This window comes from Ptychodera flava, chromosome 11 (assembly GCF_041260155.1).
Source record: "Ptychodera flava strain L36383 chromosome 11, AS_Pfla_20210202, whole genome shotgun sequence".
NCBI lineage: Eukaryota > Metazoa > Hemichordata > Enteropneusta > Ptychoderidae > Ptychodera > Ptychodera flava.
In genome coordinates this window covers 21,630,001-21,647,027 of record NC_091938.1, presented here as the reverse complement: position 1 = coordinate 21,647,027, position 17,027 = coordinate 21,630,001, and the positions used below count along the sequence as shown (strand labels likewise).

General features: G+C 38.2%; 3 protein-coding genes across 3 annotated transcripts in view; all 3 read right to left on the bottom strand.

Moving 5' to 3' along the window:
• The window catches only part of LOC139144412 (uncharacterized), a 111,684-nt gene extending 96,266 nt beyond the window's left edge, over nt 1-15,418 (bottom strand). Inside the window, exons 1-8 of the mRNA XM_070715114.1 lie at nt 15,350-15,418; nt 14,740-14,868; nt 14,409-14,594; nt 11,342-11,462; nt 10,400-10,573; nt 10,097-10,172; nt 9,160-9,304; nt 8,957-9,006 (exon numbers count right to left, since the gene is read on the bottom strand). Coding sequence (XP_070571215.1) covers nt 8,957-9,006; nt 9,160-9,304; nt 10,097-10,172; nt 10,400-10,573; nt 11,342-11,462; nt 14,409-14,594; nt 14,740-14,868; nt 15,350-15,418 — 950 coding nt within the window. The remainder of the gene's footprint in view (nt 1-8,956; nt 9,007-9,159; nt 9,305-10,096; nt 10,173-10,399; nt 10,574-11,341; nt 11,463-14,408; nt 14,595-14,739; nt 14,869-15,349) is intronic.
• Nucleotides 1-15,430, bottom strand: part of LOC139143180 (uncharacterized) — a 59,917-nt gene extending 44,487 nt beyond the window's left edge. Inside the window, exon 1 of the mRNA XM_070713312.1 lies at nt 15,350-15,430. The gene's annotated coding sequence lies outside the window, so the exon portion shown is untranslated. The remainder of the gene's footprint in view (nt 1-15,349) is intronic.
• LOC139143179 (putative adhesion G protein-coupled receptor E4P) lies at nt 2,319-8,636 on the bottom strand. The gene is made up of 10 exons (XM_070713311.1): nt 8,457-8,636; nt 7,906-8,003; nt 6,392-6,503; nt 5,989-6,116; nt 5,490-5,579; nt 5,237-5,309; nt 4,587-4,672; nt 4,308-4,438; nt 3,228-3,269; nt 2,319-2,407 (listed from the first exon to the last, which is right to left on the bottom strand). The coding sequence occupies exons 1-9, from the start codon at nt 8,634-8,636 to the stop codon at nt 3,232-3,234; spliced, it is 936 nt and encodes a 311-aa protein (XP_070569412.1). The 3' UTR covers nt 2,319-2,407; nt 3,228-3,231.
• Nucleotides 15,431-17,027: the final 1,597 nt, after the last annotated feature.

Below are 17,027 nucleotides of genomic sequence, written 5' to 3'. Positions count from 1 at the left end.
ATTCCGTTCCGATAAACAATTGTCCCATATCTTTCCAATTTAAATAGTGATGTAATTCAAAATGTTGTGTATTTGTGGGTCTTTGCCAACGTTAGTCAACCAAAATGAAACATTTTAAGTAGCCACTTGTCTGAGTTTGATTGTGCTATTTTGAGACTGCTTTTTCATTGTATGTAATCAGAAAACTTACAAACAGTATTTCATATACTTTTTGTGACACGCGGCTGGTCTGATTTTTTCAACTTAATAGAACACATCACAAAATCGTATTTGTTATATACAACATACATATACCATTTTATAATAAAATATTATCGGAAGCTTTAGTTTATTTATGTTTTGATCATTTGTTTAAGACAAACACTTTCAGACATTATTAGGCTCAAGTCAATAGTAGTTGTGTTCAATGATGGTCGTAATTTCAGCAGTAAATTCTGTCACCAAAACCTGCGCCGAAAGAAAGTGCCAACAGGCGCCCATTACGAAAACATCCACACAATCAAGCTCTTTCGATCATGCGCAGTAGTTGGTAGCAGTAGAATTCTACTGCGCAGCAGATGCGGCCGGGAAATTGACTCTCACGATTTTGTCCTCCTTGTCAACCTGCCGCCCATCGATGTTGGCCACAGAACAGATTTTTCCGCTGTTAGTAACATCGCCCTCCACGGCCTGGTCCTTTACATGAAGCATCCGGAAAACCAATGGCAGGGGATACAGACTAACAAGTATTGTTTCGATTTGTTATTGTCGGCTAACAACACAATACTAAGGTTTGGATACAACTTTACAGAGAGAGTTTATCTCATGAATCCGGCAAAATTTGATGTTAAATATCTCCTTCAACATTCAAAAAGACAAAACGATCTTGCACTTTACACTTGCTTTAATATTCCATGTTGCTTAAAGCCAAGTTCACCGTTTAGATATGCTGTGTTGCCTTTACCCTTACCATACGATTAACCAGAATAATGATAAACATATAGTATTTTACATAAATAAATTACTACAGAGTTATATTAGCTGTAAGTTTTGATGTATTATCTAGCGTTGTGTTGTTGTTTTCTTCGTATTTCTGAAGATCATCTTAGTCTAATCTCATAACCATGTAAAAGTGCCGAGACTTCAACTCGTCAACATGAACTTTTGGTGCAATATAAACCAATGTCATTCTTGAAATTGTATTGAACTTTAGTCCAGAGTAGAATTTATCAATGAACAATACCATATTGTACACGATGCATTATCTTTACAGGCTAATACTCTGTATTTTCCTAATATTGGCGACAGAAGAAGAAGGAGCTGTACTTGTTTTACAGATTAAAAATGACAACACTGCATTGCATAACAACACACTTCAGAAAGTGCAATATAACAAGAACAAAGGTAAACATTGCATAAAACATTGTTGTCAATGTTTTGACCTGCAGCTACTGGGGGAAGCATAGCGTTTGTAATACATTTCATGCGAGACAGCTTATCATTTGAGAACTAAAAACCTATCTCTTTCATTTAAACTATCAAATCTTGGATAATACAACTTCAATGAAGGAAAAACCTTTTCTACCATATATTTATTAAACAATAATGACAATGTTGTCAACCCCGCAACTTTTGTCCCCCTGTGTTGCATACATGAACCGGGATTAAGATCACAATGCAGCTCCAACAATATTTACAATCTGAACAATATCTCTCATCTTTACAATTACATTTCCGTTTTAGTTGCAAATGGGTTAATGCTGATAAACTAGGTGCTATCATAGACCAGGCTACCAGTAGTATACACATCGGTGAGGCAAGGAACTATTTAACAGATATCTTCCATTACCATGTCATCATGTTGATTGGTTACCTCGTTCTTTTTATCGTTATTCCTATACCGTATCTGTCCTGTCTTGGACTGGACCTGCGAAGCACGGAAGCCAAAATATCATGTGAATGGTGTGTCTGAGCAGACAATTGGTAATCTGTAATTTGTTTGCTTGAAACGATTATTAAGGTACGTACTTTTTGGAAAATTCTCCTGCATACACATCGTAAAACAACTTGAAGTTAATGTGCGACAGAAACGTATGGTTGCCAGAGAATGGTCGACATTGCTGACATTGTATGGTGTTACAATTGGATTATTACGAATAGCTAGGGAAGCATAACGGATGAGCACAACTCTTGCGAAACTTAACTTCTCAAGTTTGCAGAGTGCTTTGCCACTTCACAGTTTGCCACTTACCATTGCATGTTCATTCAATTGCAGCGTTGAACTCAATCCTTTTCCATCTTTGGCTTCGTTTTTCACCCTTTCTTTCTGGATCTGAAATCTGTGAGAATCTTCAGCCTCAAAGTCTTCCAACGCCTGTCTGTGCTCTTCGTCATCTTCGAAATATCGAGCTCTCAAGACAATGACCAGCTAGAGAAATAACAAAGAGGGGTGCACAGGGCTCAGTAAACCTGTTCTGGATTCTGACGAAGACTGCATGTTGATGGACAGTTGACAGATATAGCTGTGTCTTTTGTTTATAGCAGCGTGGTGCCTGATGATACTACTGAAGATGCTTATTTGCCGTCTGAAACATTTTGAATGAAGAAGTTCAACACAGAAATTTGAGACACTTGGCCATATTTATTACAGTTAGATGCATCACTTGTAACTTGCTAAACTCTCTAAAGAATTAAATATATATAAAAATATAATCTAATTCCCTGACAAAGCGATATATGAACAGGGTGGATAAAGGCCATTCTTTTTGCAAAAGATAACGGAGATAAGGAGCAAACAGTGATCTCGAGCTGCCGCAAAGCGCCCTGACAGTGTTGCAAAGGTGTTCTTGCAAATGCGATACTTTGCCATCGAAAAACACGAGTAGATGTATGAGTGTATTAAATGTAACCCATCGACTCAAAAACTGTAACAGTAGGTTTGAAGCAATTCTATATAACCAATTTTCACTCTATTCATCAATACTACGGGCTTAAATTTTGAAGTCTGCCTTGAACAACATGAGCATATCTGCAGGTTGTATGTGGCATTCACAGATAAATGCATACTTTATGAAAACGAGTGGTATGTGTCTTTTGACTTGTAATTTAGCTAGCTCTAACTCGAATGTGGAAAGGTGGAAGCGAGTGTGCGAGTGAGACGGCCAGAAATATTGAACTTTTATTCCAGCTCCAATTCGCTATATTTATGTATAGCAACAAAAATGTATTTTGTGATTTCAATTACCAACCTCGCTATTCGTCGCGAAAAATCCAAGATAGATGACAGAACCCTGAAAATAGAAATCGAAGTAATGACTACTTTTCCATAGAGAGAAATTACATTGAGACGCTGTCTCGTCCACCTTGACGTTAGTTATTACAATGGTGGATATTGAAACATACAACTAAAGGTTACATTTTAGTGAAGATTAAATGATTAGATAGCAGATGTAAATTTTGTTTCTTTTTATGGTATACTTGACGAGTGTCGCGTTGTGACTGACGCGTGAGATAATGACGGCATTTTGAATCTTGTTTTGCCTCGTGCTTTGCATCTGTCACCTTATTGCTGTAAAGCAGATTTACTTGAAGCCACATGTATGTATGCATTCTATAGGACGAATCATGCATAGAACGGTGCAACCTTGGCTAATTGCTAACTAACGATTAATGTTATCAAAAACTAGACCTTTATCCCCTCAAACTAACATGAACATAATACAATCTCTTTGCCTGGTGCAATAGGGAACCAAACATTGTTGTATAGCGAGTATCCTTACCAATTTTGATTGTGGTTCTTGTCACGCTGTGACGACATTACATCAAACACAAATTCCAGACACTTGCACGAACGTACCTCATACGGAAATGTGAACACACTATGAGATACAACCTGTGAGTATCAAGTTCTAAGTTTATGATTTTTGACCAATTTACCTGATTTATTTTGTTCATTTGTATAATAGTCATACGATCAACTTGGCTTGAACAAACTATAATAGATCTTCAAATGTGTAGGACTATTTTAGCAAACTTGCAAAAGGTCTCGTCTTGGTTGTTTTGGTATTTAGGTTTGTTTTGCATTTTAATATCTGCATTATTATGCTTATTACATATTTTGGACCCATAACACTAACTTCGCAATATCCCTCCTTGACCCATCATCAAATTTGTGTAGACGGAGAGACTGCCAAACAGACGAACGCAAACATACCAACAGAGACACAGGAAGACAGGCAGACAGACAGACACTGCATAGGTATATCAACCAATTCGTTGCTTTTGCCATATTCATCTATGGCAACCGGAAGCTAAAAACCAAATCTTACCTCCGCAAAAATGCAGCACGCCAAGGCATACAGTAAAAATTATTGGGTCTTCAATCATGCTAACAGCAAAATTTGCAATTCCAGTGACAATGAATATTAAATGTAATACGAAGGCGGATTGCATCTTCCCACTACAATTCAATGAAAACGATGAATCATTTAAAATGCTTTTAAAATGTCTACCCAGGCTGTAGGCCAGACAAAAATGCAAAATGTTGAGATTCCCAAACCCTGTTCTCCAATTATACAGAAAAAAACGACAACACGAGAATCGCTTACCTCAGTATCTCCTCCTCAGGTCCCCGAAAGAGTTTGATCAGTTCAGCCAGCAAGCGATAGGCGCGGCAGTATACCACCAACGTTGCCTAGAATGTGGAAATGCATAACGGTATGAGAGGACACCTAAAAGCTATGCAACTGCAGAGTATCCCTCCCAGACTTTAAATGGCGCATTTAATCTGACCTGTACGAGTGTGGATTTCGAAGCTGATTGCTTTTGCGAACGAAATAGTATGTATTCATATTCTCGGATAATTGTTGGGTAAAAAGTCACTCTTTAATTAAAATTTCTTGAAATCATTGCCAAGGGCAAACTTTTAAAACAACTGGCATTTGATGTGATTATAAGTGCTGAATTCAGGAAAAGGTAGATACTATTCCTCTAAATACGTCGATAAAGGGATATTCAGTGTGTCACGTGTTTTGTAATATTGGAAATTTGAAAACATAATTCCAAAGGTGTTTTTTTTTTAAATAGCAAAAATTCATCATAGTCATGTATGTCAAATAGTATTCACAATACAAACCATAAATAAACGCCAAAGGATGGTTTATTCTGAGAAATAGTGATGTAAATATCGAAAGGGCAGGCCACTGTTAAATGGTGTTTTATTTCAATATCTGTCGCCAATAACTACAAGCATACGTACCACTGAAATAAAGAGAGCCGTTACGTCTATGAAATACAAACCAACCGAAGAGGTAACATCCGGGCAGTTGTATCTAAAATGTAAAATATTGATTTAGTCGTCACTCAAGACGATATTTCAAAGAATAATACAAGTTGAAAATTACAAGACAAGACTGTAAGTGTTTGGACACAATTATACGTACGACATTTTTGAAGAAAAATATTTTATTAAAAGTTATAAATGTACCATGCGCAAGATTGTATTCTCTTACCTGTTCCGATCGCGATGGGTATGTAACACTCCAATCTGGCACGCAAGGACTACAAAAGGTATCACCCAGCCACAAACGACGTAAAAGACTCTGAAAAAGTAGGTAACAATCTTTGTAAGATCGTGCAAATATAGTCGGGGTCAACAAATAAAATGTGAATAAGCCTTCGCTAAAAGTTCACTCTATGATACAATAGCAATTAGAAATTGTTTTATAAAACCAGACTCCGGACGGGTCCTTGTCACATTTGTTCCTTTGGATTATCTGGGAACACAGAAGGGCGCCACCAAGTGGACTTATGGAGAAAACACGCCAAGCAGACTTCGAATTCTCATGCCACGGAGAGATCTACATTCGATTTCAAATAATACAAGATTTATCGTAATATTCCGTAGCTATGCATACTGTAATATCATAAAAGGCTGCTTGAAAGTTTTTCAGAAAGACGTTTGTCTTATAAAAGTGGAAAAACATGGGAAAGATGCATATTTTTGATCACCTAGCTCGTGTACTTCGGTATAAGTAGTACTTGAGACGAATGAAAAACTGAAGACCAAGGTTCATCATCCAGAAAGCGTTGCTGAGCAGTGCAACACGACCAAAGGACGCCCTCAAACCACACGATTGCTGCAACCAAGAGAAATATAAAATAATACATTTTTTGGAATTCATGGATAATATCATGGCAGGTTTTCAATTACACAGCAAAGCACCAATATTCCTGCACTTGGCCTTTTCATTCTAAAAAGTATAAACGTTAATCACAATTCTACTGGTCCTGCGGCAAATAAGGACATGCATTGTCGATATCGATAGCTTTCAATAACATTACATTGGGCACTACTCGTACAGTGACAAGTGTATCTTAGACACATAATGAGTAGCGAGTTTAATAAATATACCTCATCCTTTATGCCGTAAGTATTGGAGAGAGCATCAACGGCAACCAGTGTCGGGAAGAAAGCAAACGACAGAATTGCCTGTGCCAGTACCACATAGAAGTCCGATGTCAGCCTTTGTACAGAGCATAAGACACTTTTATAAGACACAAGAAGAGAAATTATACTACAGGATAAATTTTCGTTACAATGAAATCTTTTCTTTCAATTATAAGGCTGAAAACGAAGTTGAACTAGAAAACTGCGAAACACCAGACGTACAAGCAAACCATTGCTACTTTGGCTGTCATTTTCTTGAAGTTAATTACATCACAAGAATCTTCACTTGTCATTAGACCCAGCCTTCATGATGCACGTGTTGGAGACTCTAGAGGGCCAGTTACTGATAGTTATCTCATACCTTCAGCAAAACTATTTATGTATGCAATTAAAATGTTCAAGCATTGAAAAACGTCATTTGCTACATTTGCTATGAGTCAAACACTGTAGCCTAGAAGATAAAGACTATTGAGAAAGATACAGTGCACAAGCATATAGACTCCTTGTTATAAATAGATAAAATTCTTCCAACAATAAATCATAAGTGAGAACTTTACAGATACACTTTCATGCAGAGCACTGTAACTTTTTATTACAATGAATACAAGCAAAATTGTGAACTCAGTCTGACAATGACGTGTGATTTAAAACGTGATGATTAAAATCACTTAAACAGCGGTAGTCCCGTCTGCGGCTGTACGCATGGGAACAATTCAACGGGCCTATTGCTAAACACACTACGTATTCCAACATCCTGTGTGTATTTCAAATATTTTAAAATCATGGCGGTTGTAGCGACACTTGTGACCGCGGCTGAAGCAGCTTCATATTAATGAAGGAGAATTGCAGCCGATCAAAGTTTAGTCGGCAAAACCTTGGTGAACTGTATGTTAACTGGTGAACTGTGGGCATTCATCATATGCTGAATTTGCTTCACAATTGATCGATATCCATGACCAACATCTGGGAAAAGCAATGTTTATTCCGGAAGAAAGTCGTGCATGATACACACCTTGAAAATAATTAGAATAATTGTCAAGGATAAACATCTACAATTTTGGCATTCTCGAAAACTTTGCAAATATTTAAAATACAAAATTGTCCTTGTTTTCTTCAACTGTGAAAATTACATTTCATATCCTCTTACTAAAACAGATAAAGGTAAATTTTCTGCATGTTCTTGGCGGTACAATAAGCTTTATACCAGCGAAAGTTAGCTAGCGAGAATTTGACAGGCGTTGTACTTAAAAACCAATTTGCTCAAAGCTGTAATGTCTGGCATACGTTCACTTGATATTCTAAGTTAAAATCTGATTTTAAGTTGTCTCTTTGAAAAGAAAGAATACATATTCTGAGAAGACGCTACTATATATTGTTGGGAAAGGGGTTATTGAGTGCATATCGAAAAATGACCGGAGTTGACTTAACTTTCTGCTCATGCGTGCAACTCTGTTGGATGAATTATTGTAAGCACTTACCTAGCAATGCACACAGCGAATAAACTTATTGTGACAAACAGCATCGACAAGATGCAGGACATTGTCAATATCGGTACAGCAGCAGCTTCGAGAAATGGCTGCGAAAAAAGTACATTGATTTCTCAGAAACAATTAAAAGAGGTTAGAACAATGTAAACGGATGGGGTTTGGGATGGTAAGTGTTGCTAACAGATTTAATCAGCAATCTGCAGATATGGTTTTCATTTAAAATTTGCATCTCAGAGCTCAATATTACCTTCATGGACACGAGTAATCGGATAGAAGGGTTTGTTGATCAAGTATTAACTCTTCCAGGGTTTTTCCAAAAGAGTGAGTCGATAGACGGGAAAACTTCTTTAAACGATGTTAGCAGTATTTACAAAATTTGATTTTTCGCGAGTACAATGTTAGACACTTTGGCCGGAAAATCAAAACGCTTTTATGACCTTAGGTAAACGCAACAATCATCTTTTTTTTAAATAGCTGCTACTGACAAGGCTCTCATTTTTACAGACGAGGTTTGAACTTATCGTGCACAAATACATACATACCTTCGGTTCCCTTCCCATGGTCATAATGACGGCAAACGTACCAACGCGGTTACACTTGCATTCCACGTAGTCTAAGATGTCGCGTTCGCCACTGTGAGTTACTTTGCAGCCGATGGTACTCCATATTCTGCATGTATAAAAAGACGAATGTGGTGTCGTCTGCGTTTGAATGTCAGCCATTCTCACTCCAAATCTCGTTTGTTTTTCTTTGTCGTCACATATATTTGGCTAGCAGCCGCGCGTCTGTAAACCCTTACTCGTTATCGCCTACAAATAAACGACAAAAAATCCATATGTTCGGAAATAAAGGCATTCTCTCAGCAATCGTCACAAAGCAATTGTTCCTGTTAAAATCGTGCAAAGGTGAACAATGACGCGGTCATGAAAATAGCGACGTCGTTCGCGAAATTCTAGTTGAGGGCATTTAGCTATATCTGAAATTAAGGCTTAAAATTGTGTAATAAGGAAAGTTAGGGAATAAATTCCATAGCTAATGTTACCCATGGTCAGTTCCTGGTTTCATGTTCAAGCATCTTGGAGCATATCCTTCCTGAAAAGAGGAGACATAAGTCAATAAGCATTCCTTCATTCAATACAAATAATTGTCTATAAATATATCGGTGTATGGCATTAAACATTTATTCTTTATTAGGTGATGTGAACGTAACATGTCTTGGCATAGGTATAGTAAAAAAGAACTTACCTCTTTTTCAAAGAATCTCATTTGAACGTCTAAATCAATAACTTCTTCCTGTTTTGGATAGACTGACACTGATATTACCGGTGTGTTTACTTTCTTGTTTCTCTTGACAGCCGTCACAGAATTCACCCAATATTGCCCTGGTGACCTAGAGGTCAAGGTGTCAGTTATCAAGGACAAAATAAAAACAGAGGGACGAGAGATACCGATCACCAACGCAATGCTTTATCGCTCTGACTACATGACTTACTAACAACACGTAAGGAAAGAAACGTTAATCTTAACACTTTACTGTTCACTGCCAATATAAGTTGTTCAGTCATTCAGGCATAACCCTCGACCTCCACATTGTAATCGGTAGCGGGATCAAATGTAAGAGTTAGGGAGCATTTGTTTTTACGGGGAGAGGGGTCGGTGGAACTTAACTACAAAGGAAATGCAAAAAGCGATCCCCTCCAAATTAAATTTCTAAAATTTGACCTCCCCCAAAAATCGGTTTTGTAAATGTCACCCCCTGATTTCCATCCATCCAACCCCTCCCGGTAAAAAGCGACTGCTCCCTTAACATGTGCGATTCATAGATATCTCTAGAATGCTTTAGACAGAAAGTGAAGGGGCTAGACAAGCTTCAATGAGTTTAGACTGAAAAAACAGTCGCTCGAGGACTCTCCCTACGGTCCCTTCCTGGACCGTAAAGAGCGCCCTCGAGCGACGGATCTTCCAGTCTGCAATGAGTTATGCTGTTGAATATTAAATACGTTTAGCATAGATTATAATTTCGTGCATGAATAATGCGTCTGCTCATCCTTGTCATCAACAGTATTGCTCTTTTATGACGTCACTGGATTGGTAAATGCGGGGTCGAAAATACAGTACACTTGCATCGCATATTTTTGATCATGCTCACATACTATTATACTGTTGTAGGCATATTACTGACCTCTCGGATATTAAGTCCGTCGGTAAAATGTCTTCTACATTGCTATAGATGTACGGTATTACAGCGAGTGGCCTATCTGTAGGTTGACAGTAGAATAAAACGGCATAGTTATCAGATATCCACGAATTCGAATACAAAAAATCATACATACACACATACATACATACCGTACCATACATACATACATACATACATACATACATACATACATACATACATACAGACAGACAGACAGACATACAGACATACACTCAACAGACACACGTATACAAATGCGTGCAACAATTCTCGTAGCAAACTAACCTTCGGACCTAGCAGAATGTAGCTTTTCTAGTGTCTCCTGAGACAAATACACATAGCTGTTCGAGGCTTCTGTACTGTTCCATTTTATAGACCGTCGTCGCCTAGCTGGCTGTTCTATTCTTCTAGACCCGACAACCAGGTTACTGTTCGGCTCGAAGAAGATTCCGTTGATATCTGTCGTGGTGACAATCAGAGAAATACAAATGTTAAGTTTCGGAAATACTGTCATGTGGCGTTGTCGAGTGGTAGTTTGGGTTGTGATCGTCCCAGTATCTATATTATTCGTGGTTGTCGGTGCTATGTAGTCCGGTTGCTCGTACACCAAGAGCTTGGTAATATAGCACATACAGGTGAGTGGTACACCATGGGTCGCTTTAATAGTTAATCTTTACACTTCGACATGATTACAATGTCTAGAAAGGTCGGCTTTTACAAAGACGTGGTCCACCACAGTCAAACGGACTGGGCTTCTCACTGAAGTCAGTATGTCGAAGTCTTAGAGCGTCCACATCTCAGTGTCTATTAAGCAAAGAAGTGCGTAGAAGTGTGTAGCAAAGGAGTGTCTGTCTAAAGTAAATCGTCTCAAAATCTGCATATTGTCATGACTTTGGTATGCATGTATCTTGAGGAAGGTCGCTCCTATCTAAAAACAATGTCAAACAGGCTGAAGGAATCTATCGCCATTGCTTAGCAGTTGTTTAAACGACACATTCACTAAAGGAGGATGAACGGTTACTTCAAAAGGTCCGGTAAATAAGGGGAGATCATTCTCACGATGCATCACGTGTAGGGGTTACTGTCGGTCAGAGTCATCGTCAGTCATTAAAACTAAATTCAAAAGACAAAATGTAAGCAATCAAAGGGCGATACCAATGACCGGGGAAAGAAGTGGCACATAATTAGGTGCTTCATGTTCGTAAATTGTTAATTCACTGAACTTACCAAGTATACCACAGGACGTGGCAACTTCCCGTCCCGACCTTGACATAAAATCGTAGATAGTCTTGCCAACTGATTCAAGGGCAGCAAATAATGTAACTATGCCTTTATTTGGCCCAAGTATCTTAGGAAGAGAAAGAAACCAAGAACAAATTAAAGCTGCAAGCAGCATTGGCGGGGCCCAAGCGGATAACATGGTTTAAACTTTTTGCAGTGATGATATTATGTGCAAAATTGAAGCTTGGAAAAGAAGGATTTTAAACATCATCTCATATTTACTATGTGTTTCACTAGCTATTGCATGTTGTACGAAAAATCCAAGATGGCGGCCAAACATGTGACTGATCGAAATGCAGTTTGCAAACTTGAAAGAGATTAAACTTAAGATGATAAGATCCTACCAAATATGAAGGGTGTAGCACTTGTGGTTACTTAGTTATGAACATATACTATATTTAAGGTTAAAGGTCATCGAGGTCACATGACATTTTGTCCTAAAAATTGTATTGCTAAGTTATCCCTATATACCAAAATCGGACTTCTAGCTCTATTGGCTGGCTCAGAATTAGATATGCGCATAATTAATGAGGTACAGGATGTGGTCTCATAAGGTCAAACATCATACCTAATATGAAGGGTGTAGCACTTGTGGTTACTGAGTTATGGACATATACGTATATTCAATGTCAAAGGTCATCGAGGTCACGTGACATTTTGTCAAAAAAATTGTATTGCTAAGTTATCCCTATATACCAAAAATCAGACTTCTAGCTCTATTGGCTGGCTCAGAATTAGATATGCGCATAATTAATGAGGTACAGGATGTGGTGTCATAAGGTCAAACATCATACCTAATATGAAGGGTGTAGCACTTGTGGTTACTGAGTTATGGATATATACGTATATTCAAGGTCAAAGGTCATGAAGGTCACGTGACATTTTGTCAAAAAAATTGTATTGCTAAGATATGCCTATATACCAAAAATCAGACCTCTAGCTCTATTGGCTGGCTCAGAATTAGATATGCGCATAATTGATGAGGTACAGGATGTGGTGTCATAAGGTCTCCCATCATACCAAATATGAAGGGTGTAGCACTTGTGGTTACTGAGTTATGGACATATACGTATTTTCAAGGGCAAAGGTTATCAAGGTCACGTGACATTTTGTCAAAAAAATTGTATTGCTAAGTTATGCCTATATACCAAAAATCAGACCTCTAGCTCTATTGGCTGGCTCAGAATTAGATATGCGCATAATTAATGAGGTACAGGATGTGGTGTCATAAGGTCTCCCATCATACCAAATATGAAGGGTCTAGCACTTGTGGTTACTGAGTTATGCACATATACGTATTTTCAAGGTCAAAGGTTATCGACGTCACGTGACATTTTGTCAAAAAAATTGTATTGCTAAGTTATGCCTATATACCAAAAATCAGACCTCTAGCTCTATTGGCTGGCTCAGAATTAGATATGCGCATAATTAATGAGGTACAGGATGTGGTGTCATAAGGTCTCCCATCATACCAAATATGAAGGGTGTAGCACTTGTGGTTACTGAGTTATGGACATATACGTATATTCAAGGTCAAAGGTCATCGAGGTCACGTGACATTTTGTCAAAAAAATTGTATTGCTAAGTTATCCCTATATACCAAAAATCAGACCTCTAGCTCTATTGGCTGGCTCAGAATTAGATATGCGCATAAAATCCAAGATGGCGGCCAAATCATGTGACCAATCCAAATGTCTTTCGCAAACTTAAAAGAGATCACTCTAAGGATGACATGAGTAAAATTTCAGTTAAATCGGTGTGTTTGTTCTGGAGAAGAAGATTTTTAATGATTAAATTGCGATTTTCGTAAAATCCAAGATGGCGGCCAAATCACGTGACCGATCCAAACGTCTTTCGCAACTTGAAAGAGATCACTCTAGGATGACATGACTAAAATTTCAGCTAAATCTGTGTGTTGGTTCTGGAGAAGAAGATTTTTAAAATTAAATCGGTATTTTTCGCAAATCCAATATGGCCGCCAGGTCGCGCGACTATTCGAAATTTCTATACCCAGGTGCACGAGATCTCATAGGTACCTATTAGCCCTGCAAGTTTCAGAAGTTTGCGGTAAGCGGTGATTGAGTTCTAGGTCGACAAAAAAGAGCGGAAGAAGAAGAAGAAGAAGAAGAAGAAGAAGAATATTGAACTCCTATAAAACCAATAGGGGCCCAGCCGGTAGGCTTGGGCCCCTAATTATTTCTCAATTGGGAAAGCTATTCAGACTCTCACATTTTTACGATTCTTTTCTGATCATTCTACCCCTTGCCTTGGTTCACTTTAAAGCTCTTTGACTTATAAGACTTTTTAACCGTCTTATTTTTATGAAAACCGAACATTTTATTTCCCCCACAGAGTTAACACAGGGACGGCGGTCATTTTGAATGTCAAATATCGGGAAATATAAGGTAATTTATCTAGTTCCAAACTTTGCACGGTGACCCCAGTTTTCAATTCTTGATTTGGAGGGTTAGAGTTAGGTTGAAAGTTTCATTGAGAGAAGTTTGAGCAAAAATTTAAGTCTTTCACCTTCAAGGGGCGTAATACCTCAAAAGCAACGGAAGCAATAACTGACATTGAGATAAGACAGAGTTGACAAATCAACCATCACCACTTCATATGGAATATAGTTTTAAGAAAAGTCTTCATTTGCCTGATATGACCCTTTATAAAGAAGGAAAAGATAAACCTGTTCGTGATCTTTGGCTAGGAGTCGGCAAACATCTTCCGTGAAAAGCTGTGAAGGAAATCTTGGTTAGTACCTAAAAAAGTCTACCGAGATTGCTTTCGAACTAAACATTCCCGTGAGAATTGAAACAAAGAAGAAACAATTGTAGTGAAAATTCATTAACAGTTAGTCTCAGAACACAAGGTAGAGGCTGAATGTAAAATTGATATCAAATGTACGTGCACTGTCCCTTCTTACTTGTGAACAAAAGAACTTGCAATTTTTTAGGTCTTGCAAACTACATAAGAAAAGCAGAGACGAATCTTCTGACGTCCTTAGTATATTTACCTCGATGTACTTTTCTGTGTCATTCAAGTTCACGTCCTCAAAGAAGGAAACTATCACTGCCAAGTTCACCAACATTTCAGACATGAGCACCATATCACCCGCGTAGATGGCGCTGTGTGATGTCGAGGAGTGAGCAAGGGATTCCACAATAGCCACTGCATCGCCTGCATCGCTGGTTTGCATTACCTACAGTTAAATGGTCGAAACATGTGATTGGTTGTTTGTATATTTGGATCTCCTTTTCGTGGTTTTTAATTCTCCTTTTTGCATTTTTATTTTCAATTAGCTTGTATGATCCGTTAGTGAGGGAAAGAAAATTTAATGGACGAACCTTTTCCGCCAAATCCACAAGTTCCCTTGTCTTGCATTCAGTTGTGTCCGGATTGTTCCATTCACCCTCAGCGTCACAGAATCGTCTCATTAACCCTGGAATTAAACAGAATAAGTCCTCGAATGAACACTACCAAGCGAATACAAATACAAATTTCCTGAAGAGATGTGTCTTGTTACAGATTGTTGACAAGGGATATTGCTGTCTGTCGTTTTCATCAGCTACAGGTCGACCGTGACGCCATCGAAACCAGCTTCAAATTTCCTATTAGAGATAAGGTCGATACAGCTCGCAATTAGGTAGCCGAAATTGGCATAACAAGTGAATGTAACAGTATAAATTCACCTTGGAGTGTTTGTTTACTTGTAGACAAGCCAAATACTGTATGATTAAACGTAATGTTGAGTATTTCAACGTATTTTAGGAACCCCTAGGAATCATCTCTGATTCATGAAACAAAATATACGAATATGTAGAAAGTTGCATCTGATGTGGCCTTAAGGAGATGAAAGGGGAAATAGACATCTTAAACGTAGTTAAAGTTTGAACAATGTCATGGTGGGAGCGCAGTAAACATCAAATCAGAGGTACATCGGTTTTAGTAACCTACCCAATGTATCGCCGGAGCACGGAATCCATGAAGAAAAGTGGTTTGCTGGTGTTCTTTCCCACTGTCCATCGTCGCTTTCTGGACAGTGTTCACCCCCAACGCCTGTTTGTGACATGAGAAATTTTAATTGTGAATTCGAAAGGTGATTTTCTGGAGCTCCATTTGAAAATAAGTAAGAAAATTATTTTCGTTAAAATTTCACTCGTTTGTCATCAATAAAACTGGACATGTTTAGATGGCTTTCGCTAAGTTATTGAGTCCAGCCTTGTTAAGTTCAAAAATGCCTTAGCTTAAACATCTGAATAATAAGCCAAGCACGGATCTGAATAAACAAGCGAAGCACATTTATCATGGGAAATCGGGATTTTACAATTTTATGTATTATGAGGGAAAGTTTAATTTAACTCAATTTTTACTGTCACATACTTTCATCCTCCACGCCATCATTTGCCGACAAAGCTCTCTCTGGTACACACTGACCGCCCTCTTCTCTGTATCCATCACGACACACGCACTGGTAGCTGCCGATTGTATTGTGACAGTTGTAATTAAAGCCACAACGGTGTTGGTCATTTTCGCACTCGTCGATGTCTGCCAATGAAATACAAACATTAGGGGCATAGACATCATCTGTAACACTAACCTTTCACCTTTTTTTGCCTTTATAAAGGCCAAAACTGTTGCTGATATTTTGCTACACTTTTATATGTCAACAGTTTCTTGTTTTACTACTTAAGAACACGTTGGTGGTTTGTAAACAGTTGGTATTATATTCACTAGCACTAGCCTGGACAGTAATTCAGATATTAAATAAAAATAGGGGCTATACAGCTAGAGTTGTGATGACATTGTAGGCGAATGCTTGGTGTTTCAATACATGCTAAAAGGAGAGGAACGAGTACTCTGGTCAATAAACAAAACAAATGTATGGAAGATATTCTTAAAATTCAATTGTCAGTAAATATCAAAGTTCTTCCTGCATAGGCTGAGTTAACAAGCTGCATATTTTGTGTTCTTGCGAGGTTTAGAAAGAAGTAACAATATACCATAATTGACCAACACAAAATACTTTAATTACCTTACAGCTTCTGTCTCATAGAGTAATTTTAAATGTTTCTCAGTGGTCCCTGTTTTGTTTATGCCACTTCTTGCCAGATCACTATTTTTTCACCAAGCACGACTCAATGTTTCAATACAAAGCATTTGCTGACTCAGCAAACAACATGAAATAATTCACCTCTGTCATGCCCAAATACAGCCCTGTGAGACAGGTCTGTATGAGCAAGGAGGGTACAAGATTCACGGTAAACAGAGCTTCAAATTCATGCTGCATATACGGTGCTCTGTATCACGCGTGTGTGGCAGGGCCTTTGATGGTACTACTGTCAATTGTTATAGTACCTGTAGTACATGACTATATGGAGAACTTTCAATACATGACAGTTGTCTGACGATTTTGCTTGTCTTGTACCTTTATGCTTGCAGAGATAAAGGAACAAGTCAGGGCAGCAGGCACTTGTGGAGTTCTTGTGGTGTATATTATGTGATAGAATTCAGATCATATTTTAAATTCAGAATTCCAACTGCTGCCTTCCGGAAGACGTTTTAAGTATCCAGTTTGCAAGACAAACCGACTCAAGAACTATTTTATCCCTACCGTTGTGCGGTTTCTAAATGA